Here is a 26,605-nt window from a genome sequence, read left to right as displayed (position 1 = left end):
AAGAATACTGGAGAGGGTTGCCACTTCCTTCTCCAATGCATGCACGCATGTTAAGTCACTTCAGTCGTGTTCGACTTTGTGCGACCCCATGGGCAGCAGCCCACTGGGCTCCTCTGTCCACAAGATTCTCTAGGCAAGAATACTGGAGAGGGTTGCCATTTCCTTCTCTATGCTTGTCACTTTAGGGATCCACATTTGGTAACAAAACACAGAGAAGAGAACCAAACAAATATCCAGTATCTCACAGTGTATCCAGTGTATCCCCATCCAGTGTATCACAGTGTCTCCACATAGTGGATGTTGTGGCGCGTTTCCCATCCCCCAGGAAAAATAAACTAATCCCTGAAATCAGAAGATGTGTGGGTTCCTCATGGCTTATAGCTGTGGTCCTATATGGGAGTTATCCTTGAATGAAGGAAGAAGCCTAACTCAAGGTGTGGCCCCTCTCCAGAGGCAGCCCATATTCCAATGACTGGTTAATGGAAGGGTACATAGACCCAGTCGCTTTGCCTGGATATAGGGTAGTAAGTGCCCTACGTTGACTGAGGCTGCTGCTGCAACTGCACTAAAATTCAATTTCTTTTGCCCAACCAGTCTTCCTTTATTTCTGCTCAGCTATAATTCCTGAGATGACTTCCCAATGAACCTCCATACTGCTCTTTATGTCTGGTTCCTCTGTCTCAAAAGAGTTAGTATTGCACAGAAATGTTAAAGAAAGTGGAGCCAACTTCCTTGTTATATTGTTATGGGGAAACTGAGAGTTTAAAGAAAATATTTTCCAGTCTCTGTCATCTGGCAGTATTTCTGACTTTTCCTTGGAAGTCAGAGATTCAAAGCATTGGAGACAAGGGAGTGAATTGGAGGTAAAAGAGCTCTGGAGACTGCAGACCCCTTCAAGCCAGATATATATCTGCCTACAATGAGAGTGTAGACTGGAGGTTTTGATCCCCATTATAGAGAAGTCAGAAGTTGAGGACACATGAAAACGCCTAATAAATTTGTATCAATCATGGGCCAACAGTGACAACCTCTTGTTTGGAGAGTCTGTTACTATTTATATTATTCCTTACCATAGACTTTGTTCAGTTCAGTTCAGTTACTCAGTCATGTCCAACTCTTTGCGACCCCATGAATCGCAGCACGCCAGGCCTCCCTGTCCATCACCAACTCCTGGAGTTCACTCAAACTCACGTCCATCGAGTCAGTGATGCCATCCAGCCATCTCATCCTCTGTCGTCCCCTTCTCCTCCTGCCCTCAATCTTTCCCAGCATCAGGGTCTTTTCAAATGAGTCAGTTCTTCACAAGGCCGCCAAAGGATTGGAGTTTCAGCTTCAGCATCAGTCCTTCCAATGAATATTCAGGACTGATCTCCTTTAGGATTGACTGGTTTGATCTCCCTGCAGGCCAAGGGACTCTCAAGAGTCATCTCCAAAACCACAGTTCAAAAGCATCAATTCTTCGGCACTCAGCTTTCTTTACAGTCCAACTCTCACATCCATACCTGACTACTGGAAAAACCATAGCCTTGACTAGACAGACCTTTGTTGGCAAAGTAATGTCTCTGCTTTTTAATATGCTGTCTAGGTTGGTCATAACTTTTCTCCCAAGGAGTAAGCATCTTTTAATTTCATGGCTGCATAGACTTTGTGGTGTGATTAAAAACATGGAGTGTCTTCCCCAACTCAAATGATGCACAAAAGATCTGGACTTAATAAGTACAGATGATTTTCACTTCAGGTTCTTACCAGAGAATGTATTACATTCTGTAATTCAAAAGCATTGTTGAAAGAAAGGGGATACTGTCCTAATATTCAGCCATTGTAGGTGCTTCTGATTTATGGACACCCCTAAAATATATATTTGAACCAGACCATCAGAGAACTGTCAACTGAGATCCAATTGATATAGATGCTTTTTCTGATCTCTTAGGCCACTAGCCCACATTGAGGGTTGTTATCATAAAGCATCAGCCTCATGGGAACTGGGGAAGGAAGAGGATGGTGACAGAAGGCTGAAATGATGGCCACTGGCTAATTGTAGCTTTTAATGATCTACCCTACAGTTTTTTGGAAATCTCCCAAATTATACATATTTGGAAAATGATCTGTATCATTAAGCTGGGTTGGCAAGGACATTATAGTGCTCAAGAATGAGCAACATAATGGCTGCACTTTGACTTATTTTCTTTTACATTCTTGTAACAATCCCTCTGCTCTCTATCCTTTTGTTTATATAAAGCGCTTATGGCCAGGTATGTCACATAAAACTAATAGTTAATGCTCAAGGACAAATAGATGAATAAATAGAGCAATAGTTCAGTTTTTGAGGCAACTGGCACACAATCACATTCAATCCTCAATACAATCCAAGTGCTAAGGATTTTTACTGTTCCTATTGAACAGATAAGGAGACTAGGGGCATATCTTAAATAATTTTCTACACAAATAATAAATGATGCTATACCACCTCTTTTGAGTGGAAATAAAAATCAACAACCAAAGAGGTAGGGAGGAGAAGAAGAGGGAGAAAGAGGAAAGGGAGGAGGAAGAAACAGGAGTGGGGAGGTACAAAGAAAGAAAGAGAGATAGAAAGGAGAAGCGGTTTATTTCAGATTGTTGGAACATGAAATACTTCTTTTCATTTCTATGGCCTTTGACCATGCAGCTTTCTCTGACTGTACAGGCACCCTCATTCTTTGTGTAGATAATTCTTTTCAACCATTATTTCTCAATTTGAAGCCAATTCTCAGCTTCTAAGCCTGGGTCGGGTTCTCCCTGCCTTATGCTTTGTACTTTTCTTTCATTACATTTGACACAATTTTAATTGATCTTCTATTTTTCAGCCTAGCCTGCTAGACCATAGCTCCATGGGAAAAAAAGGAATATATATCCTATTTATTGTTGTTATTTGTTGTTTTGTCTCAAAGTTGTACCCAACTCTTTGCAACTCCAGAAAGTGAAGCCCACCAGGCTTCTCTATCCATTAGATTTCCCAGACAAGAATACTGGAGTGGTTGTCATTTCCTTCTCCAAGGGATCTTCCTGACCCAGAAATCAAACCTGTGTCTCCTGCATTGGCAGGTGGATTCTTTATCCCTGAATCACCAGGGAAACACTCTATTTATTACTATACCTTAACACTAAAGATGCCTGGTACAGAGAAGAAGTTCAAATGTTAAATGAATGAATGTAATGATGAGGAAACTGGTAAGTGAATGTGGGGCTGATGGTGATAAAATATTTTATCAAATAGCATGTGCAAACATGGAAGGCAGAAATAATGGTGCATTGAAATTATGACAGTCTGATTACTTTCATATATGATACTGAAGCTGAAACTCCAATACTTTGGCCAACTGAAGCAAAGAGCCTATTCATTGGAAAAGACTCGGGTGCTGGGAAAGACTGAGGGCAGGAGAGGGGGGTGACAAAGGATGAGATGGTTGGATGGCATCCCCAACTGAATGGACATGAGTATAAGCAGACTCCCAGAAATAGTGAAGGATGGGGAAGCCTGTCCTTCCCTGTGCTGCAGTTCATGGGGTCACAAAGAGTCAGATATGACTTAGCAACTGAACAAACAACAGTGAGGAAGGGAATGAATGAAAGTGAAATGGAAAAGATAAGCAGAAATCACAAATAAAAAGTCCCATGACATGCCAAGGAACTTAGACTTTATCTTGTCTGTGATTGGCAACCAGATTGGTGTTATCTTAAGAGAACTTTGATTTATGAGTTTCTCTCTGCACAGGATGATAGAAAATTTAAGACAATATTCATAATGCATTTCTAACAAGTACAGGGAACCCATGAAATGAATATTTGCCTACTTAAATTTATTGCTGTTTTCATTTTATCTTTCCTTCCCTTGTTTTCTTTTAGTTTCATTCCCTTCTTTCCTTGCTTTTAAAACTAAAAAATAACTCATTTCCCTAAATATTGGAATCCTTGAGTCTCTCCTAATTCAACTTCTACACTTAACATCCTCATCCACCATATTGTAGCTCCTGAGTCTTCTTTCAGGTCTTATAATCCACTGAATTTGTTCTGAGCTGTATTTCTTTCCTAGGGCTACTGTGATAAAGTACTGCAAACAGCAGATTGCCTTTAAAAAAACAAACAAACAAACAAATTTTTCCTCTCCTAGTTCTGGAGACCAGATATCTAAAAGTAAGGTGTAGGCAGTGTTGATCCCTTCTAGAAGATCTTAAGGAAGAATCTAGTTTTCCATGCCTTTCTCTTGGTTTTTGGTCATTGTTGACAGCTCTTGGTGGGGTTTTTTTTTTTTTGGTCTCTAAATGCTTGAATTGGTCTCTGTTTTCACAGAGCACTCTCCTTGAGTGTGTCTGTCTCTGTCCAAATTTCCAAATTTCCCTCTTCTTATAAAAGTACCAGTCATGTCAACTTGATGGCATCTGCAAGGACCCTTTTTACATAAAGCCACATTCATAGGTACTGGGGGTTAGGACTTGAACATGTCTTTATGCAGGACAAAATTCAACTCTCAACACGAGCCTGGAGTTTGACTTAGCACTGGTTGTTTCCTCTGCCTAAAATGATCTGCCTTCAGATCTTAGCATGGCTGACTCCTTGTTACCAGCCCAAATGTCCCTTCTGAACTCAATAGTGATGTCGCTCCAAAATGTTTCCTTCCCTGATCACATTCTATGCCTCACATCTTCTGTTTCCCAGTCAGTCTCTGTTATACCATCTGGTTTGATTTTCTTCATGTACCTTTCACTGTATGAAAGTATCTTGTACACATTTTAAAAAATCTGTGTCCTTGTATGAATGTAATCTCTGCAAAGAGCAAGGACCTTGTCTGTTTAAATAACTACTGTAGCTCTAGCATATAGAATAAGGTGAGCACTCACAATCTCTGCTCATTGAAATTTATATTCTGGCAGTTATTTATGGCCATAATAATAATGCATAATCTGCAGTCACAAAAATCTCAATGACATACAATAATTGGCATTTATTGCCACAGGGATTAGATCTGTTCAGTTTAGTTCAGTTGCTCAGTCGTGTCCAACTCTTTGTGACCCCATAGACTGGAGCATGCCAGGCCTCCCTGTCCATCACCAACTCCCAGAGCTTGCTCAAACTCCTGTCCATCGAGTCTGTGATGTCACGCAACCATCTCATCCTCTGTCATCCCCTTCTCCTCCCACCTTCAATCATTGCCAGCATCAGGGTCTTTTCAAATGAGTCAATTCTTTGCATCAGATGGCCAAAGTATTGGAGTTTCAGCTTCAGCATCAGTCATTCCAATGAATATTCAGGACTGATTTCCCTTAGGATGGACTGGTTGGATCTCCTTGCTGTCCAAGGGACTCTCAAGAGTCTTCTCCAACAGCATAGTTCAAAAGCATCAATTCTTCGGTGGTTGATTCAGTGATTGGATGGGTGGCCCTAATTGTCTGGACTGGGCTTACACATCTGGAGGTTGACTAGAAGTAACTAACCTAGACTGACCTAGATTGGCTTCAGCTGGGACACTTTGGACAGCTCAGTTTAGATCTTTCATCATCTGCAGGCTCGCTGAGGCAAGTTTCCATGTTTTCAGGCACATGGCACAGAAGCAGAAACATGTAAGATTTCTTGCAGCCTGTGCTCAGAACTGGTGTGCAAAGGCCAAAGCAAATCACATGATAAAGCTCAGATTCAAGGATGGAGAAATGAACATATCTCACTCTTTCATGAGATAAACTGTAACACCACATAGTAAAGGGCATAGATATAGGGAAGAGTGAAAAATTGGGACCAGAAATACAATCTACTATATAAGTAATTTTGAAAGTTACCTTAACTCCCATTCTAGAACAGTATGGGTTACAAATCAACATCTATACAAATATAAGTTTTTCCTGATTTAGGAAAACCAAATAGACATTTCACTGTTTTTACTTAGAAGTGGTTAAGTGTAGTAGAGTCTGATTACATAGATTCGAATCATATCTCTAGCATATACCAGCCTAAGAGTCAGCTGTAAAATGAGGACAAGAATAATTTCCATCCACTGAAACTTTGTGAGAAGGTAATATGTATAAAATGCTCAGGATTGAGAGCTTGGCGTATTGTCAGCATTCAATAAATGATTGCCACTATTATTAGTATTGTTATTCATCACCTTTGAGGGAAGGAGTGAAATTTATGGCATTATGCATAAAATGGCTTTTATGAATGCTATATTATTGTAAGCACTAAAGTGTTCAGTACAAATTTAGTTGAAACATTTTTTCTTATAATTTTTCTGTGGCTAATTTGGTTGGTAAAAGTTACACTAAAAAATCTACTGTCTCTAGTATATCTCTCTTTTATATTATCTATATATCTATAGACTGAATAAAAGAAAGTCATAATCAGAATTAAGAGTAAGACCAGTATTTAATAAAGTGAGATATCCTGTGATTTATTAAAATTATACAAAAATTTAAGTTGATTTATAATGTTAATTATAAATGCTAATTTATAATATATAAAGCACTAATATTATGATAATCCCCTGATTGGTACTATTTCACTAAATACTATTTCATCTATTTTACTAGAATCCAATTTGGAATCCATCTCACTATCTGAGAAGAATTATTTCAAAGATATTCCTTCATTAGGATATATCTGATGGCTCAGCCAAAAAATATTGACTACTTATGAGGATAAGGTATTCCTGAAATTATAATGTAAGCCAGAAGTGTGTGAGAAGTCACTAGACAGAACATTGTTTTCCAATATCTTGGCTGAAGCTTCTTTTTCCATTATGGGATTAAGTTACATAAATAAGTAAGAAAGAAAGAAGGGAGGAAGGAAGGAAGAAACAGGGAGAGCAGGAGAAATTGAGGAAGGCTAGCATGTGAAAAATAAAGTGGTGAGGGCAGAAGAACAAGGAGGGAGAAAGGAAAGAAGAAAAGTGTTGCTGTTTTTTTATATCTGGAAAGATGATTGCAATATTCATTCATTTTTTTTTTTCATGACTGTCTTCACCATGCTTGGACAACTTCTCTTCCACATGAATTTTGTAATCAGCTTGCCAAATTCCAACAAGAACAGTAATATGAAGAAAAAACATTAATATGAATTATATTAATTTTAGGAGAGTTTGCATTTTTTTAATATTGAGGCTTTCCATCAACATACTTATTCATTTATTCTTTTTTGAAAAATGACTTAATAGTTCTTAGAAATTTCTCTAATATGTTCTTGTTCATTGTTTGTTACCAATTTCAATTTTGTAAATGATCATGTTTTTGAAAATATTGTATATATATTTTTTTATGTGCAGGTTAGATCAATTCATTAATAGTGATTTTCAAGTCTTCTAAATTATTACTAGTTTTTTTTTGCATATTTCTAGAAGAAGTATGCTAAAGTATGTCCTTGTATGAATATATAACTCTTTTTTATAATTCTATTACTTTTTGCACCTCTAATTTAAATCCCACTTTATTAGGTTTATGCTTTTTTAAATTTATTTTTTAATTGAAGGATAATTGCTTTACAGAATTTTGTTGTTTTCTGTCAAACCTCAACCTGAATCAGTTGTAGGTATACATATATCTCCCCCTTTTGAACCTCCCTCCCATCTCCCTCCCCATTCCAACCTTCTAGGTTGATACAGAGCCTCTGTTTGAGTTTCCTGAACCATACAGCAAATTCCCATTGGCTATCTATTTTACATACGGTAATGTAAGTTTCCATGTTACTCTTTCCATACATCTCACCTTCTCCTCCCCTCTCCCCATGTCCATAAGTCCATTCTCTATGTCTGTTTCTCCAATACTGCCCTGCAAATAAATTCTTCAGTACCATTTTTCTAGATTCTATATATATGTGTTAGTATACAATATTTATCTTTCTCTTTGACTTACTTTACTCAGTGTAATAGGCTCTAAGTTCATCCACCTCATAGAACCAACTCAAATGCTTTCCTTTTTATGGCTGAGTAATATTCCATGGTGTGTATGTACCACAACTTCTTTATCCATTCATCTGTCAACCAACATCTAGGTTGCTTTCATATTCTAGCTATTGTAAATAGTGTTGCAATGAATATTGGGATACATGTGCCTTTTTCAGTTTTGGTTTCCTCAGGGTATATGCCTAGAAGTGGGATTGCTCAGTCATATGGTGGTTTTATTCCTAGATTTTTGCATGTCTGTTTTTTTTTTTTATCATTTAAGTAGCATCCTTGTTCATCTCTATTAAAGCTTTTTATCATATATTTTTTATTGTCTAATGTTAATATTGCTAACCTTTCTTTTTATTAGCATTTGTGTGTATGTTTTGCTGTTTCAACCTAGCTCTAATATTTCCTTTATCTGTACATCTCTGACGATATATATTGGAGAAGGCAATGGCAACCCACTCCAGTACTCTTGCCTGGAAAATCCCATGGATGGAGGAGCCTGGTAGGCTGTAGTCCATGGGGTCGCAAAGAGTCAGGCACGACTGAGCGACTTCACTCTCATTTTCACTTTCGTGCATTGGAGAAGGCAATGACAACCCACTCCAGTACTCTTGCCTGAAAAATCCCAAGGACGGAGGAGCCTGGTAGGCTGTAGTCCATGGGGTCACGAAGAGTTGGGCACGACTGAGCCTAGTGGGCTGCCATCTATGGGGTCGTTCAGAGTCAGATAGGACTGAAGTGACTTAGCAGCAACAGAGGATATATATCTAATATTTGTTTCTTTTTTATATATAGTCTTAAAATTATTTTTAAGAGCAAATTTTATGGAGTTATTTTTGTTCTTATATGTGTTTTGTGGTTTTTATTTACTTTAAAAATAGATTTGTTTTTACTCTATTCTTTTATTTTTAGAGCTAAATACTTAATACAGTAATTTGTCTTAGATTCATATATATGTAAATTTATAATATATTTTAAATTAAAAATATATTTTTATATTTTAAAATCTGAACAATTTTAGATTTATAGAAAAAAAATGAGAAGTTTCCATATATCTCACCCTCCAATTATTAATTTCTTAATTTAACATGGTATTTGTTATAATTATTGAACTAATATTGAGAGATAATCATTAACTAAAGTCCATATTTTTTTCAGACTTCCTTAGTTTTTACCTAATGTTCATTTTCGGTTCCAAAATCCCATCCAGGATAACACTGCATATACCTGTCATGTCTTCTGTGATAGTCTCCCAGACTTCCACTGTTTTTGATGACCTGGACAATTTTGAAGAGTACTAGCCAGCAATTCTGCCAGATGCCCCTCAGTTGGAATTTGTTTTTGTTTCTCCAATGATTAGACAAGGATTATAGGATTTGAACAAGGGTTATAGGATTTGAAGAGGAAGAGCACAGAGGTAATGTACATTTTTTGCTGCATCATATCAAGTGTATGGGTTTCCCTGGTGGCTCAGTGGTAAAGAATCCACCTGCCAATGTAGGAGATGCAGTTTGATCCCTGGGTTGGGAAGATCCCTGAGTAGGAAATGGCAACCTACTCCAGTATTCTTGCCTGGAAAATCCCTATCCGTGGGGTTGCAAAAGAGTCAGACGTGACTGGGCGACTAAACAGCAGTTATTGATACTTACATCTATCATCTTGCTATCCACTATTTGCTTTCTATTTATTTCATCCGTTATTTTTTATTTCTTAACAAAAAGAAAAAAAAGTTTTCCTTCTTTTAAGAATTATTTTTGTAAAGTTTCCATTATATTCCTCTCTTTGGCTTATTAACCTTCTGGTTTTTTTTATATTTTTAAATGGCTACTCCACAATTTTGAACGTATTTCTTGAACTTATTATGGTCTCATTTCAAATAACATACCATTTCATGAGTACAGTATAAAATCTATTCCAGTGTACTTTTATTAATATTTCCTCAGTCTTATCCTTTTCACTATGTTGTTATGCATTTTTATACATGTATGACAAACAAATTATAAACAATATACATTACCTTTGCTTTATACAGCCAACTTAAAAACTATTAAAGATGAGAAATACGTTTTCCATATTTATCCATGTTTACAATTTCTAGTGCTCTTCATTACATTGTTTAAATCCACATTTCAATCTAATATTTGCTTTCCACCTGAAGAACTTCCTTTGACCTTGTAGTACAGCACTACCGGTGTTTGTCTTAAGAGGGGGCTTAAATGGTGGGCTTGGACTTGGTGGGCTTCTTGGGCTTCCCTGGTGTCTCAATGGTGATGAGTCAGCCTGCCAATGCAGGGACATGAGTTCTATCCTTGGTCTGGGAAGACCCCGCATGCCATGCAGCAACTAAGCCCATGCACCACAACTGTTGAGCCTGCGCCCTAGGGCCTGGGAACCGCAACTACTGAGCCACATGCCACAATTACTGAAGCCCTTGCATCCACAGCCTGTGCTCCACAACGGAAGCCACCTTAATGAGAATCCTGCACACTCCAGCAAAGAGAGGCCCCGGCTTGCCGCAACTAGAGAAAAGTCTGCACAGTAACAAAGACTCAGCACAGGAAAAAAGTAAAATGATTAAAAAATGATTTAAAAAGTGTTCATCTTTATTTTGGCAAGATTATACACATATAAGATTGCTAGTTATTGGCCCATAGGTCACTAAATCTCTGTAATTTTTTTTCTTTCTGTTAAATTTGCATAGCTTTTATTCCACATTTTCAAGTTCACTGATCTCTTTTGCAATTTCTAATCTGCAGTTGAACCCATCTGGTTTATTTTTCATTTCAGATGATTTTTATTTATCCCTAGGACTTTACTTGTATAATTTTTACACTTTCAATTTCTCTCCTTATTAATTCATGTGTTCCTTTATAACCTTGTTCATAGCTATGATATTCAGAATACCTATTTTAACATCCTGGTCTCTTATTTCATAATTAATATCAAAGCTGAATCTCTTTCTTTTTACTTCTACTTAAGGGCCACATTTTCCTGCTTCTTCCATTATCTGAAAATTTTGGATATTGGACATTGTGAATTATACATTGCTGAATGCTATATTTTATTGTATTGCTTAAGTATGGCAATACTTAAATTCCTTTCGGACTTGTTTAGTCTTTTTTGAGGCTTGCATTGAAGTGTATTTAAGTCAGGTCTAGAGCAGCCTTTAATAAAGGTTGGAGATCCTGAAACTTAATTGTCCCAGGAGCCATTCTCTCAGATTTCATAATATTGTGCTCACTATGATTGATGTCTTCAAATATTTGTTTCACACATTTTCTCATGTTTTCTAGTTATTTACAGTGAGATGGCAATTCCCACATCAATCTTTTGTAAATGTAAATAGAAGATCCTGACTTTAATTTTAAATAATCTTAAATAAATTCCTCTCCCCCACCCCCAATGATTGCATCTCACATTAGTAACAGCTTAGAATTTGATTTTTTTCTCTTCCACATTAGCATATTCAATTTTCATGCATTAAACCAACACAGATAAGTAGAAGTAACTAAGATATGGAGAACATAACAATGATAGAATAATGATATAACCAAAGCTCTACCACAGCCAACAATATAGAATCTCCAGATCACCTAGATGAATTACTCTATAATTTCAGAGGAAATCAGTCAGATGCAAGTAATATTCTATAGGATTTATTGATAACATAAGAGCCACTGAGATAAAGCAATATAAAACAAATAAAAACATATGGAGATTATTTTAGTTCTGTCTTAAAATACTTATAAAGGCTTACTATAATAATCATTTACAGTCTAGTTAGGATAGTATATCACATTTCCATCTTCTTGTTAAAGAAGATTTGTGTACAGAGTTGAGAGGTTTATGTCTGTAATATATGACTTGGCCTTGAGGGTCATCCTTCTAGAGCAGAAATCAATTGTGTTAATAATTCTGGCAGATTGAGGTGAATGTACAAAGGCTGTTATATTGTAGGTTTAGCATAAGTCTGTGATCAGGCAAAAATTAAAAGTGCTCACTACTTTTTTTCATCTAAAATAATAAAAAGGTAATGTGATCGTATTGGAGATTAATGATGGCTGTTCCAGGAAGGTGCTTAGAGCCTCCTGACATTTCTTGTCATTGGTGTTAAGAAAATGGAATAGAGTGGACTCATATCCTACAAGTTGTTCCATTGGTGGTCCATCAGCACTCAATACCGCCTCATGAGCACTTGTCTAATTATAAGGTGGCCTCGTGATAAGCTGTCTTTGCTTCTGAACATACTCTACAGTGAATGAATTGTTCTGGATTTACATACTCACTGTTTTAAAACATTTTATATTCCTGTTTAGCACTACAATTCTGATTATTGCTATGATTTGTGTGGAGTTTCAGTAGATAATAATGCAGGCCAATTCAAGCTAATGCACATGCAATCGATGTCTTACAAGCTTTTAATCATACTTTCTTCCTGTACAGATCAATCGCTAATGAAGGTATCCAATTACTTTCTTTGGAGTGTGTTTGGGAATAGCATTAAGTGAAGAGATCTTGATATGGCCACCTGTTTATAACTGTGTATTATTCATAAGACCTTCCCTGTGTGTATCATACGCTGCAGCAGCAGAGCCCCCAGCAGACCGCGGCTGGTTTTGCTTGCATTGCACTGCAGTAGAATCTTTGTGCTCACTGGAAGGATGCAATATTTTCTTCTGCAGAAAGCTATGTGAGGACAGGGAAATATGTTTAATAATTTAAGGTTCAGGAGAAAAACAGACATCTTAGAGATGATTCTTAGTCACTCTCTGTGATGTAAAGAGCAAATAAATCAACACATCTTCTTTAATCAAACTGATGCTACTACTTCAGTCTTACATGTCCTAAATATGTCAGTGCTTCTCCTTGATCTGAAAGCTTCACTCAGTCAAGAAAACAAATACTTTCCTTTACCAGAACTGTGAAGCATGACTGATAAAACCATCAGAAAGGAATAATTGTTGTTGTTCAGTCACTCAGTCATGTCCAACTGTTTGCGACCCCATGGCCAGCAGCATGCCAGGCTTCTCTGTCCTCCATTATCTCCCGGAGCCTGCCCAAACTCATGTCCATTGAGTCAGTGATGCAGAAATAATTATGCAACAAGAAAAAGATAGCTCTTTCATGTACTGAAACAGTATGATGTACCCAATGATCAAAAAGACATTCCTACTTCACATTGCTCTATTTTATAGGTTTATGATAGTTTCCTTCCAGTTCAGTTCTTTGGGTTTTTTGGAGAGTGTTAGTCACTCAGTCATGTCCAGCTCTTTGCAACTCCATGAGCTGTAGCCCACTAGGCTCCTCTCTCCATGGGATTCTCCAGGCAAGAATACTGGAGTGAGTAGCCATTCCCTTCTCCAAGAATGGCTGAATCATCCCAGGGGATCTTCCCAGCCCAGGGATTGAACCTGGGTCTCCTTACCAGCACACTCTTTACCATCTGAACCACCAGTGAAGTTCATACTAAGTAAAAAGTAAAAGTCATCATATGGTTGGAAACTACTTTCTGTAACACCCACATGGCTAATGAAGAGCAAATTAAAATAGGATATTATATTAGAGTGATATGCTCTCTACTGCATAATAATTTTTCTGGTTTGAACTCTAAAGAATATGGTGTGAATTTTTTAAAAAAAGATTTGAACCTTTGTCTGCAAATTTTAAAAAGAGATTTGGGTCATCCCTCAAGGGTTACTATTTTTCTTCATAGCTTAGGAAAAGAAGATACAATGTGATCTGACAGTTGCCTGCTTTAATCATGAAATATGATTATAGTTTTATCATTGAATATGATTACCTGAACCAGACTTTTCTATCTTATTGCTTATCATTCACTGATTGTTGATCTTCTTTGTTTCATAACAGATGACCTGCCTCTTCATCCACGTCCAGTCAGTGGAAAGAAAGTTAAAAAGGATAGAATTTAGTTACATGGCCAGGCTGAACTGAAAAAAAAAAAAAAAGATTATACAGTATTTATTCCAGAAGGCCATGTATCTAGCTAAGAATCAGGAATGCTATTACCATATAAGAATGGGAGAATATGTTTGAGGAGCTAATAGTCAATTGTAATATACTCAGAGTCTACTTAATGAAGAGACCTAGTTATAAAATAAACTTTTATCTAAAGCTTTCACTTAGTAAAAGGAATTTGTTGAACAGTATTTACTCTTGTGTCTTGAATTTTCTGCAGTTTTGCTCTTCAGGATGACAGAGTATAGTGGGGAAAGGAGTCCGCTATCTCTGTTTTCACTGGATGGACTGTAAGCTTTGAGAAAGTTAGACTCAGTATGCTTGATGATGCATTTTCAAGTGCTCAGGCTGGCTTGTGGCAGCAAAGTTGTGATTTTCTGAACAGAAGAACTTCAAGTACTTGGGAGTTGAAGCAAGAGAGGAAGAATTGGGCTGAAATGTGTGAAAATATTTTTTTTCCTAATTACATGCATACTGCTAGTGTGTGGTCAAAGGCCAGATCAAGTCCTATGGTGATCATCAATTCAGTAGCTGTGGTACATTTACTTCCATTAATAATCTGAGCTGTCACATATACCAACTTTTAGATATCATTTTATTAATGGTCTGTTCTCCCACCTAAATGACAAGTTCTTGGTCAGAGAGTCTGTATTTTAACTTGGTTTTTGTGCCTAAATACACTACTTGGGTCACTCAACTAGAGTCAGACATCTTGGAGTGCAAAGTCAAGTAGGCCTTAGGAAACATCAATATGAAGAGCAGTGTTCTTGCCTGGAGAATCCCAGGGACAAGGGAGCCTGGTGGGCTGCTGTCTATGGGGTCCCACAGAGTCAGACATGACTGAAGTGATTTAGCAGCAGCAGTGGAGGTGATAGAATTCCAGCTGAGCTATTTCAAATCCTAAAAGATGATGCTGTGAAAGTGCTACACTTAATATGCCAGCACATTTGGAAAACTTAGCAGTGGCCACAGGACTGGAAAGGGTCAGTGTTCATTCCAATCCCAAAGTAAGGCAATGCCAAAGAATGTTCAACCTACTGCGTGATTGCACTCATCTCACACGCTAGCAAAGTAATGCTCAAAATTCTCCAAGCTAGGCTTCAACAGTACATGAACAGAGAACCTCCAAATGTTCAAGCTGAATTTAGAAAATGCAGAGGAACCAGAGATCAATTGTCCAACATCCACTGGATTATAGTAAAAGCAGGAGAATTCTAGAAGAACATCTACTTCTGCTTCATTTACTGCAATAAAACCTTTGACGCTGTGGATCACAACAAACTGTGGAAAATTCTGAAAGAGATCGGAATACCAGACCACCTTATCTGCCTCCTGAGAAATCTGTATGCAGGTCAAGAAGTAACAGTTAGAACCAGAAATGGACCAATGAACTGGTTCCAAATTGGGAAAGGAGTACATAAAGGCTGTATATTGTCACCCCGCTTATTTAACTTATATACAGAGTACATCATGCAAGGTGCCAGGCTGGATGAAACACAAGCTGGAATCAAGACTGCCAAGAGAAATATCAATAACCCCAGATATGCAGATGACATCATCCTTATGGCAGAAAATGAAGAGGAACTAAAAAGCCTCTTGATGAAAGCGAAGGAGGAAAGTGAAAAAGCTGACTTAAAACTCAACATTCAAACAACTAAGATCATGCCATACGGTACCATCACTTCATGGGAAATAGTTGGGGAAACAATGGAAACAGTGACAGACTTTATTTTCTTGGACTCCAAAATCACTGCAGATAGTGACTGCAGCCATGAAATTAAGATGCTTGCTCCTTGGAAGAAAATTATGACCAACCTAGACAGCATATTAAAAAGAAGAGACATTACTTTACCGGCAAAGGGCTGACTAATCAAAGCTATGGTTTTTCCACTAGTCATGTATGGAGGTGAGATTTGGACCATAAAGAAAGCCGAGTGCCAAAGAATAAATGCTTTTGAACTGTGGTGTTGGAGAAGATTCTTCTTCTCCAACAAGAGTCCCTTGGACTTCAGTGAGATCAAAACTAGTCAATCCTAAGGGAAATCAGTCCTGAATATTTATTGGAAGGACTGATGTTGAAGCTGAAGCTCCAATACTTAGGCCATTTGATGTGAAGAACTGACTCATTGAAAAAGACCCTGATGCTGGGAAAGATTGAAGACAGGAAGAGAAGGGAATTTCAGAGAATGAGATGGTTGGATGGCATCACTGACTCGATGGACATGAGTTTGAGCAAGCTCCAGGAGTTGGTGATGGACAGGGAAGCCTGGCATGCTTCAGTCCATGGGATTGCAAAGAGTCAGACATGACTTAGCAACTGAACTGAACCGAATGCTACTTGGAAGGGCTTCCCAGGTAGAACTAATGATAAAACACCCATGTGCCAATGTAGGAGACATAAGAGACATGGGTAAGATCCCTGGGTTGGGAAGATCCCCTGGAGAAGGGCATGGCAACCCACTCCAGTATTCTTGCCTGGAGAATCCCAAGGACAGAGGAACCTGGCAGGCTACAATCCACAGGGTTGCACAGAGTATGACACGACTTAGCATGTATGAATGCACATTATTGGAAACGTGAACAGACTGGTTTGATGGTATATATGAGACAGTCTATGCTATCAGAATTTTAGCACAAAAAGAAAATGAGATGCTATTTTCCATATTTTCAGGTAAAGTCTGAGTGAATAAGCTTTAATTTACAGCTCATCTTAAACAGTTCTTATTATACAAAGTGCCAAACTAATTTACCAAAGAAAAAGAACCAAAGTTTACATAGTTAACAAGTAGTATTTACTGTTATTTTAATATCTAAAAAGTACAATATTGTAAGATTTGCTAAAAATAATTCTTTACATAGTTTTTGGAAGGTTGGTGGCAAACATGATTTATAATTAAAAGACATAACTTTCAAACCAAAATCAGTTCATAGTCTTTACGGATTTTACAGAAGCAAGTTAAGATTCAGTTTAAGTACCTGAAGCAGTTTCCACAATAAAGCTTTTCCAAGAAATAGAAAACTGAAAAGCTTAAACAAAGCACCATCTGTTACCATGTCACCAAATTAACACTGACTCCTCACTGGTCCCCATCACATGATGGCGAATGGGAGGAGAGAAGGAAGGAACACTTATAGTCAGAAACAGAACCCTGAAATTACATTTGCTTAGGGAATCCCCCAAAGGCATCTTGGTCAGGTTAATACATTTCTGAGGAGCAGAAATAGATTATAATAGTTAAGGCTCAATCAAGATCATGCACTCATAGTAAAATATAATTACCGATATTTAAGTAATATTGACTGCCATACAACATATTTAAAACTTGTCGTTAAGCCAACAGTGTACATATTTTCTTTTTGAATCCTTTAGCACTTTGTAGGCACAAAGAAATCAGTCTTAAGACAATGGAGTAAACAACAGAATCCCAAACTATAGAGATGCCTGTGACTAAATTTTATTACATGAAAACAACTATTTGTGCCTATCTTTAAAATTAATTTTACTAGTGAAAATTAATGCTTAGTATTTTAAAGTTTTTCAAACAGAAAGTATTTTACAGAGTGTTATGTATGTGATGAAATAAAAGTAAGACAAAAAATTTGGAAAAATAAATGAGAAAGGAAAACTTGACTTGCATACACTAATGTTATAAAACACTTCCACTAACAAACTCACATTTTGATCTCCTAGTTCAGAGTCCACATGCTTTTAGTGATTCATTTCTTTCTTAAAGTTATATATAAAGAAAATGAAGTGCCGTGAAAAGTAGTTAAAGTGATTACTATTTTCCAAGGAGAAATGAGAAAAATTTGAAAATGTAAGCCATAAATTTAGTTCCCTTTATGTTCTAGGAACCCGTTCTCTTAAAAGAGCTGGTCCTTAACTGAAACTGGCCAAAGAGATGAGAAACTGGGAACCCAAGAGCAATGAAATAACTAACTCCCAGACCAAATGTAAAATAAAACCAAAGCAATCAAAAACAAAATCTGGGCTCTAATCAATATTTTTCCAAAATGGTTTGGATCAGCAGCCCAAGAGTCTCTCTGATTGATCTCAAAGGCACTTCTAAGAACTGCATTTTCCCTTCCCCTGACTGGTATCTGTCTAGGCTAGTTTATGATTCAGTGGCCTGTAGCACTGTATTATTTTTTAAAACACCACTTTAAGAAAGTACTTGTTTATTTGTAATTAAGTCTTATTAGTGGTGACTTTAATCTCATCAAGTTAAAGTAGACATAAAACATATAAAGAAGTTCCTTTTCCTACTAATTTCTGCCATTAGTTCCTTCTTCCTCAAGAAGAAGTACACACCATATAAGCCATATAGAGAAACCAAGTATTTGAATATTAAACAATTTTAACCTAATTTAACTCTGCAGTAATATTAAGGGGTTGTCTTGGTTAGATTGAATATTTAGGGGTAAATGTAAGTTGGACATGGGATCTTGTAAGCACAAGCTAATCTTTCATGGATTATAAACCAGTTGATTATTAAATGAAATCTTTACTTTCTTAAACTTTTAACATTTGGGGGACATGTAAAAAAGGTGAAAAGGAAGTAAGAGGGATTATATCTGGCTTTGAAGTATTGACACTCCCTCAGCTTTATCAATATAGGAATGTTCTTTGATAGCTTGAACTTCCCTGTCACCATCTATCATATGAGTATCTGAAGTATTTTTGTCATTCTGCCTCAAACGGTAGCTTTTGTAAGCACGCTGAATGATGGTTGCTGAGACTACCTCTTGTTTTCGTTTCAGAGTAGTTGTAATTGGCTCATATGTGATCTTAAAAGTGTTAGCTAATGTCAATCCTGATTCCATCTCTGAAAGAACTTTCTCCATGCTCAGATCTTTACCCAAAACTCTCTTTGTTAAAGCAAGTAAGACGTCAAGGCAATGAATTCTGTCTCCAACAGCCATGGGAAGATCCATGGCAACAAGCTGGCCCTTGTTGGGTTTTGCCATGAAAAGAGGAGGATCAAGAGCAGCTGCAAAGTCTGAAAGCTTGCTAGAGTCTATGTACTGGGTTCTATCAGGATCGAACCTCTTCCATACCTGAAAGAATTTCCTAAAATCTTCCTCACTCAATGTCTTGGCTTTTTTTTTAGAAGCAATATTTAAAAACTCCATGACAACAACAATGTACATGTTTACAATGATCAGCCTAGTTAAGAGGATGTAACTGACAAAATAAATAATCCCAAGAAAGGGATTGCCACAGTCTCCTCTAACCTGAGTCCCAGGGTTAATTTTATCAGGATCACAGTCAGACCATTTACTATTGAAAATTTCATTGAGCATCCCATCCCAACCAGCAAATATTGTAACTCGGAAAAGACAGAGCATACTGCTGCTAAAGGTTTCAAAGTTGGACATATCGTCAATTCCAGCTTCCTTTTTAACATAGGCAAAATTGTACATTCCGAAGATGGCATAGATAAACATGATCAGGAAGATGAGAAGACTGATGTTCAACAAGGCGGGGAGGGACAGCATCAAAGGAAGCAGCAGATTATGGAACAGCTTTAGTCCTTTCTCAGGATGCAGAATGTGGATGATCCGTGAGAGAAGTATCAGTTGCACAAGGGAAGGAGATACAAGGTAATATCCTACCATCAGAGGCAGAAATAGTCCTTGGTGTAGGAAAAAATAAAGCAGGCAATACAATTATTTAGAGGAATATAAATTATTTTACTTTTGTTTTTCTCTATATGTTCAGATAATTAATCCTTCCCCTATAACATTTGGCACACATTGAAAGTTTGGCTAAGCCAAATACTAATAGTGGCAATATTCAGCATCTAACAAATTTGGATGAGAATTATTTCTGCCATAATTTCCAGGGTATTAGGGATCAGACACTTCTGGAGTCACAGATGGCATATATCCATAAGGTAGGACAGTAGTCATATTTTTTTTTTTTCTGATTGCAGTTAGACCCAGCAATTTAGTTCAAATCAACTTTTACTGGATACCTAATAAAGGTACCATGAAAATATGCAAAGATAAATGACATGACTTCTATCCTCAAAGACCATATGATATAGACAGTAGAGGTAGACATTTAAACTAATTATCATGCAAAGCAGAAAGACCAAGTTGATAAATATACTTGAAAAAATACTTTGCATTCAGATTCATAGATTATAATTTGGTTTATTGACTTCATAAATACCATATGAACCCTTAGGAACTTTAAATGTGAATAAACAAGTTTCAGTCTAGAATTTTTCTTTCTTGCTGTGGTGAAAAAAGAATTATGAGAGTGAGACATATAACTATAAAACAAGGTGAAATTATAATTACCATAATAAAGAATAAGGAAAGCTCTCTGGAAGTACGGAGACAGTGTGGTTCATTTTGAGTTGAAAAGATGGAGAAGGGGAAAATCCTATGGAGCTTCTAAATGAGATGGTATATTTGCTGAATCTGGAAGGATTGTGTCTCACATTTCTGTTGATATGGTTATATCTTACATATATCCCCCTCTCCATTGTGCTTTACTGAACCTTCTGCTGTTGCTGCTGCTGCTGCTGCTAAGTCGCGTCAGTCGTGTCCAACTCTGTGCTACCCCATAGATGGCAGCCCAACAGGCTCCTCTGTCCCTGGGATTCTCCAGGCAAGAATACTGGAGTGGGTTGCCATTGACTTCTCCAAGTGAACCTTCTACTCTGACTCAAATGTTCATTTCTCCTCAATCTTCTAAACTCTTACATTATGCAGGAGGTTTCCCTCTTTAATTGTAAACACATCTTTACTCCTTGTTCACTAAGATTTTAGACAAGAAAGAAGTGAAGAAAATTGTCTATCTTGAGGACACTACTTCCCCTCAAGCACAGACAGCTCATTCTTTGCCACTCAACATTTCTCAGTGTAGAAAGATGGAACGAGCAAGCATCTTTCCTTCTTTCCAATGTGATTTCCAGATACTTCTCTTTCACATTAATTTTATAAAGAAAAAAATTTTGACAGTTTGTGGATCATGCCATTCAACTATACCATCTCCTACCATTCCTTAGCTCTATGATCTGTTCATTCCCCCTCATTCATATTCATTGCAGACTTTAGTACACGGCTCAGTGTTGTCCATTCCACCAGCACCCATCTTTCAGTCTTTGGCTTTGTTAACTTTAAGACTGAAAAATGTAAAATATCATGTATGAAACGAGTTGCCAGTCCAGGTTCGATGCACGATACTGGATGCGTGGGGCTGGTGCACTGGGACGACCCAGAGGGATGGTATGGGGAGGGAGGAGGGAGGAGGGTTCAGGATGGGGAACACATGTATACCCGTGGCAGATTCATTTTGATATTTGGCAAAACTAATACAATTATGTAAAATTTAAAAATAAGATAAAATTTAAAAAAAAAAATGAAAGAGGATAAAAGCCAAAAAAAATAAATAAATAAAAGATATTTCTACTTCTTGGGGAAAAAAAAAAAAAAGACTCTCCTTCATTTTACTTTAGTTATACCTATCTATCAGTATGTTCTGAACCCAGGATAGCTGACCTTCTGAGATCTCAAATTTAAACATTTTGTCTCAGACTGCAATTTCCTCTCCTTCTATATGTCTGATTCAATTACTCACTCTCATTTCAAACTACAGGGCTCCTTACTTTCATTTTCCTCCGTTTTCCTCCTTTCCGCTCTCTCCTGACTTCATGTACTTTTCTAGGAAGCTTCTTGCAACTGTCTATCAGTGTTGCTTGCACTGCCTCTATTACCTGCTGAACGAGTTAATTTTCTGGAGGTACAACTGGGCACATTTTCACTACTGACTGCATAGAATAGTACTTGACAATAACACTGAAGTATTGTCCATACTCTTATGGAGGTAACATTCTAGTATGTGTTTATGGGAGGCAGACAGTAAGCCTTTTCTGCCTAGAACACTTTTATCCTAGATTTTTGGCTACCTCCTTAACCAGTGGGTCTCCATTAGTTTTCTGCCTCTTCTGTGACGCTTTCTCTGACCTCTACTTCCTGATAATGTGCATCTTCCTTTGTTGTGCTGCTGTGGCAGTCTGTGCTTCTTCCCTTACCAATACCTTAGAAGCACATTAAAATGTCCTATTTAATTATCGGTATCCTTTGATAGATTATAAACTATGTATATACAGGAATTATGCCTACCTCATTTGCTACTGAATTCTTTGCATATAGCATAATACCTATTCACAAAGAAGATAATCAAATATATCTGTTAAATAAAGGACTGAGATCTCCAGAGTAAGAGAAAACTTGTGACCATTTCATAAAAGCCTAAAACTCTAGTGTTGTGAAAGTAGTAAACGATTTTAGAGATTAGAGGAAAGAAAACAATGAGTTCGAAAGGTTCTATCACACTAAAACATAAAGGTCCTGCTCGTGCCATCTTAAATAATGTATGTGATATACTGAAGGGATAATTAAGCATTTATCGGGTGGTCTGTGTAATAAAGTCTATATATTAACTCAGAAAGTATTTTTCAGTATGTTATATATCTTTCAGGCATGTGTACATATGTAAGTGTAAAAATGTAAGGCATTCCCTGGTGACTTAGAGGGTAAAGAATCTGTCCGCAATGTGGGAGACCTGAGTTTGATCCCTGGGTCAGGAAGATTCCTTGGAGAAAGGAATGGCTACCCACTCCAGTATTCCTTGGGGGAAGTTGGGGCTCTCCAGGTGTCCCAGATGGACTAACACTTTCACTTTTTTCAAGGCATTCCTGCTGGAAATAAAGAGTCCTCCACCTCTTGTGTTTATTAAGAGACTACCTCAGAAGATGATTACTATAAAAGGTTAACTGAATTAATATTATTACAAATGAAAATCTGAGTAAACAAAATCTTACCTGTAATAGAGAAAACAACCACCATGAAGTCAAAAATGTTCCATCCACTGGTGAAATAGTTACAATGGAAAACGATGAGCTTTAGTACACATTCTCCAATATATAGCATAACATAAACTGAGTTAATCCAAAACAGAGCAGTGTCGATTTTGGGGCTCTGTTCATCACTTTGTATCATAACAGTTATTGCTTGGAAACATATAAGAGTCATAATGATGATATTAAAAACTCGACTTGTTACCAAGTCAAAGATGAATCGTTGGAACTTGTTCTGTGTATAAAGGAAAAAGGTGTAATATTCTTATTGATAAGATATTTATACACATTGTCTTTAGATTTACAACTTCCCTCCCAGCATAAATAGTAGAATTCATGAAGACAAAGATGTTACCAAACTATAATTACAGTATATAGTCAAAGCATATAAAAAGACCATGAAAAGCTGTGTCAAGGAACACTTTTAAAAAACTATGTCAAAAGCATTTATTGTTAAGAATTTTAAAAACACATCTTCATTTGTAATAGAGAACATATAAAGGAAACTTTTTCAGAAAGCTAAAAAAATCTAGTTGTTTCCTTACTTCTGGGAGAGGTACTGGTTGTTGAGAGTCTTCATATATCAGCTTCTTCAGTGCACGGTACTGTTTCTTCTGTGTCACTGTTATAAAGATATTTGAGCCTCCCTGGTAAAGCAATGAAGGAAAAAGATATTAAAATCATATTTAATCCACACTTCACCTTACATTAATATGCATTTTCTAAAGCTTGGCAATTATTGATTTAATCCTCTAAAGAATGCTTAACTGCAATGAACTATATAATGTTTAAACATGTTTGACTTTCTGCACAAAAATCCATACAAAATACAGAGTATATACTGGAAAAGATTGATATTCAATTATATTTTGATGCATTTTGCTGCGGGAAGTCAACCCTATTTTAACTTTTTAGTTACTGGGACCTACCTCCTGTTAGAGACAAAAGAGAAACAGCAGAGGATATCTGGAAAGGTTACTAAGAATAGTTAACCTCAAAAGCTGAACTTGATTTGTACCTTTCCATAATCAAGAAAAAATAGAACTGGTCATATACTTGTTTTTATATGTTCACAGGTTACTTAATTTTCAAAATACTATCAGAAGATATCTTTTCATTATTATTCCAAAAGCACCTAGTGCTTACCACCCTTCATAATACCTTCTAGGAATTATTTGTTTTTGTGTTTCTAGTGTTAATTTCAGTATCTTATACAGAAAAAGCAAAGTGAATAAGAGGTGAACATTTAATGAGTTAATCTAGGAGTTAGGAATTGTTACTGCCCATGTCAGGACTGCTGCTGCTGCTGCTAAGTTGCTTCAGTCATGTCCGACTCTGTGCGACCCCAGAGACGGCAGCCCACCAGGCTCGCCCGTCCCTGGGATTCCCCAGGCAAGAACACTGGAGTGGGTTGCCATTTCCTTCTCCAATGCATGAAAGTGAAAAGTGAAAGTGAAGTCGGTCAATCGTGTCCGACTCCTAGCGACCCCATGGACTGCAGCCCACCAGGCCCCTCCGTCCATGGGATTTTCCAGGCAAGAGTACTGGAGTGGGTTGCCATTGCCTTCTCCGATGTCAGGACTGGGTCACTTAAGTTGACGTGGTTCACCAATTTGAAGCCCCTGGGCAAATCCTAGGATGTTATTCCATTGGGCTGAAATCCTTAAGAAGCTGAAGTATACAGTCCAATGACAACTGATCCTTCTGCATGCATGCATGCTATCTAGCTTCAGTTCCTCTAAGCCCATCTAAGTACTCTAATCCCATCTAATTAGTGCAGACTCAGAATGGTTTATTTACCAGATTCTACACCAGATTGATGACTTTGCTAAATACAAAATTTCAAGATTAAACTATTCTTTTCTTTGATTCACTAGAAGGCATTTCTACACTTAATAGAAAGTAGATCCCTGAGGTTAAAATAAGTGGATTTAAATGAAATTTGAGGCATTTGTATTAACAGAAGCCCTGAAGGGAGTCTTCGTGTGGAGATGACACTGAACATGGGTTTTTCAATTCTGCCTCTGAATTTCCTTATTTGTTCCAAGGAATTCCTATTTAGGTCACCTAATTAGGATTTATGACCTTCTACTTCTAGCAGAAAAAGCCATTTCAACTGACAAAGATGTCTCTGCTGGGTACAATTTTGAACCACTTTGAGTACATCAAAGAATAAAAAAGTGTGGTTTATTTTTCTTGAACATCTTCACATATTTGTGCAGATGCAAAACAATGCCATTTTTCAGCGTGTCACGATTTACAAACACATACACAGAAACAGTTGTAATGTTTAATGTTTAAACTTGTCTGTGCTTATTTGAATATAGAAAATAATGTAAAGATAAACATTTTAGCAATATTCAATCTGCAGGAACATAAATAATTTTTAAAGATAAGTACCATATAAAAATGCTATTAAGCTGAATCTAAAACCAATTATTTGAAGCAGGACATTTTTCCCCCCATGGGCACTGATTGAGAAAGAATATTTATACTTATCTTTATTTTATGCTTGTGGAAATTGGCAACAATAGCACCAATCAACATACTCAGAGGAAGAAATAATCCAATGATAATAAAGTCAATAAAGTAACAATACATATAGATGTTGTTTTCAAAATTAGGTTGCATATCTACCTAAAAATTTAAAAAAAAAATAAGCAAAATAAGGCAGAGCACAGAGGATTTTTAGGTCAGTGAAAATATTCTATGTGATACCCTTATAACTAAAGGGTATATGTTATTACACATTTGTCCAAACCCATAGAATGCACAACACTGAGTGAATTTGGGGGATCATGCTGCATTAGTGTAGGTTTATCTTTGGTAAAAAATATAGCATTGTGGTGAGTGATATCAATAGTGAGGAGGCTATGCATTTGTGAGGGTAAGGGTATATGGGAAATCTCTGTAACTCCCTCTCAATGTTGTAGATCTAAAACTGCTCTGAAAAAAAAAAATACTTGAAAAAGTGAGAAAATAGCAAAATATTGACACTGACCTTTTAAAACATAAGATTTAGAAAACATTTTAGGACAAGAAAATCCAACAGTGAGGCAGTATTTCCTCTTTGTTCTTTGGTGAAGAGATACCACTGCTTTTATTTGAATTTTAAAGTTTACTGCATTGGTTTAATCATTGTTATGATAATCTTCAAATGTGCCTACTGGGCCTCAACGAAGGAGTTCATTGTTCATGAAATAGTCAATCTGAACTGAACTTTCTGTCTAGCACAAGCATTTGCTATTATCATGTTAATTACTCAATTATTGCTTGTGTCCTGTCCTTGAATTGCAAAAATGACTTTAGCCAACCTTAAGGATGGTTCTAGGATTGTACTGTACTTACATCAGTAGAATCGACTGCTGAATTCATAATAGTGATCCATCCATTAAATGTTGCCTGTAAAAATGGCAAGTATTTAATTCTTATGGAAATCTTATGCTTTGAGGCAAATAAAAATTAAAACTCAATATCATTAATACAGTAAAACATTTGATTAGTAAGGTCAACCAGACTTCAAAATATTGTGTAACTGAGATCTTTACCACTTTTGTTATTACATTTATATTGTCTATTAAAAACTTTAAAGCTATGGAGTTTATTTGTAGTAACTTAAAATATTTTAAAACAGTATAAATAAAAAGAGAGAGCTGGTTAGATAGATGGATAAATGGTAAATAACTACATGCTGCCTAAGTGTCATGCTGCTACTGCTGCTAAGTCGCTTCAGTCGTGTCCAACTCTGTGCGACCCCATAGACAGCAGCCCACCAGGCTCCCCCATCCCTGGGATTCTCCAGGCAAGAACACTGGAGTGGGTTGCCATTTCCTTCTCCAATGCA

General features: G+C 36.9%; 1 protein-coding gene across 4 annotated transcripts in view; it reads right to left on the bottom strand.

Annotated features, from left to right (window-relative positions):
• Positions 1–13,313: 13,313 nt before the first annotated feature.
• SCN7A (sodium voltage-gated channel alpha subunit 7) overlaps positions 13,314–26,605 on the bottom strand; it is an 84,488-nt gene continuing 71,196 nt past the window's right edge. The window contains exons 21-25 of one of the 4 annotated variants that reach the window (XM_044934402.2): positions 26,110–26,163; positions 25,261–25,398; positions 23,307–23,411; positions 22,726–22,996; positions 13,314–13,857 (exon numbers count right to left, since the gene is read on the bottom strand). In XM_044934402.2, coding sequence (XP_044790337.2) covers positions 13,820–13,857; positions 22,726–22,996; positions 23,307–23,411; positions 25,261–25,398; positions 26,110–26,163 — 606 coding nt within the window. In that variant the 3' untranslated portion in view covers positions 13,314–13,819. Of the gene's footprint in view, positions 13,858–16,654; positions 19,522–22,725; positions 22,997–23,306; positions 23,412–25,260; positions 25,399–26,109; positions 26,164–26,605 lie in introns of those variants that run through there. The other 3 variants (XM_044934405.2, XM_006065123.4, XM_044934403.2) reach the window with 3 other exon arrangements.

Source organism: Bubalus bubalis, chromosome 2, assembly GCF_019923935.1.
Source record: "Bubalus bubalis isolate 160015118507 breed Murrah chromosome 2, NDDB_SH_1, whole genome shotgun sequence".
Classification (NCBI taxonomy): domain Eukaryota; kingdom Metazoa; phylum Chordata; class Mammalia; order Artiodactyla; family Bovidae; genus Bubalus; species Bubalus bubalis.
This window is presented reverse-complemented; position numbering and strand designations above follow the sequence as displayed.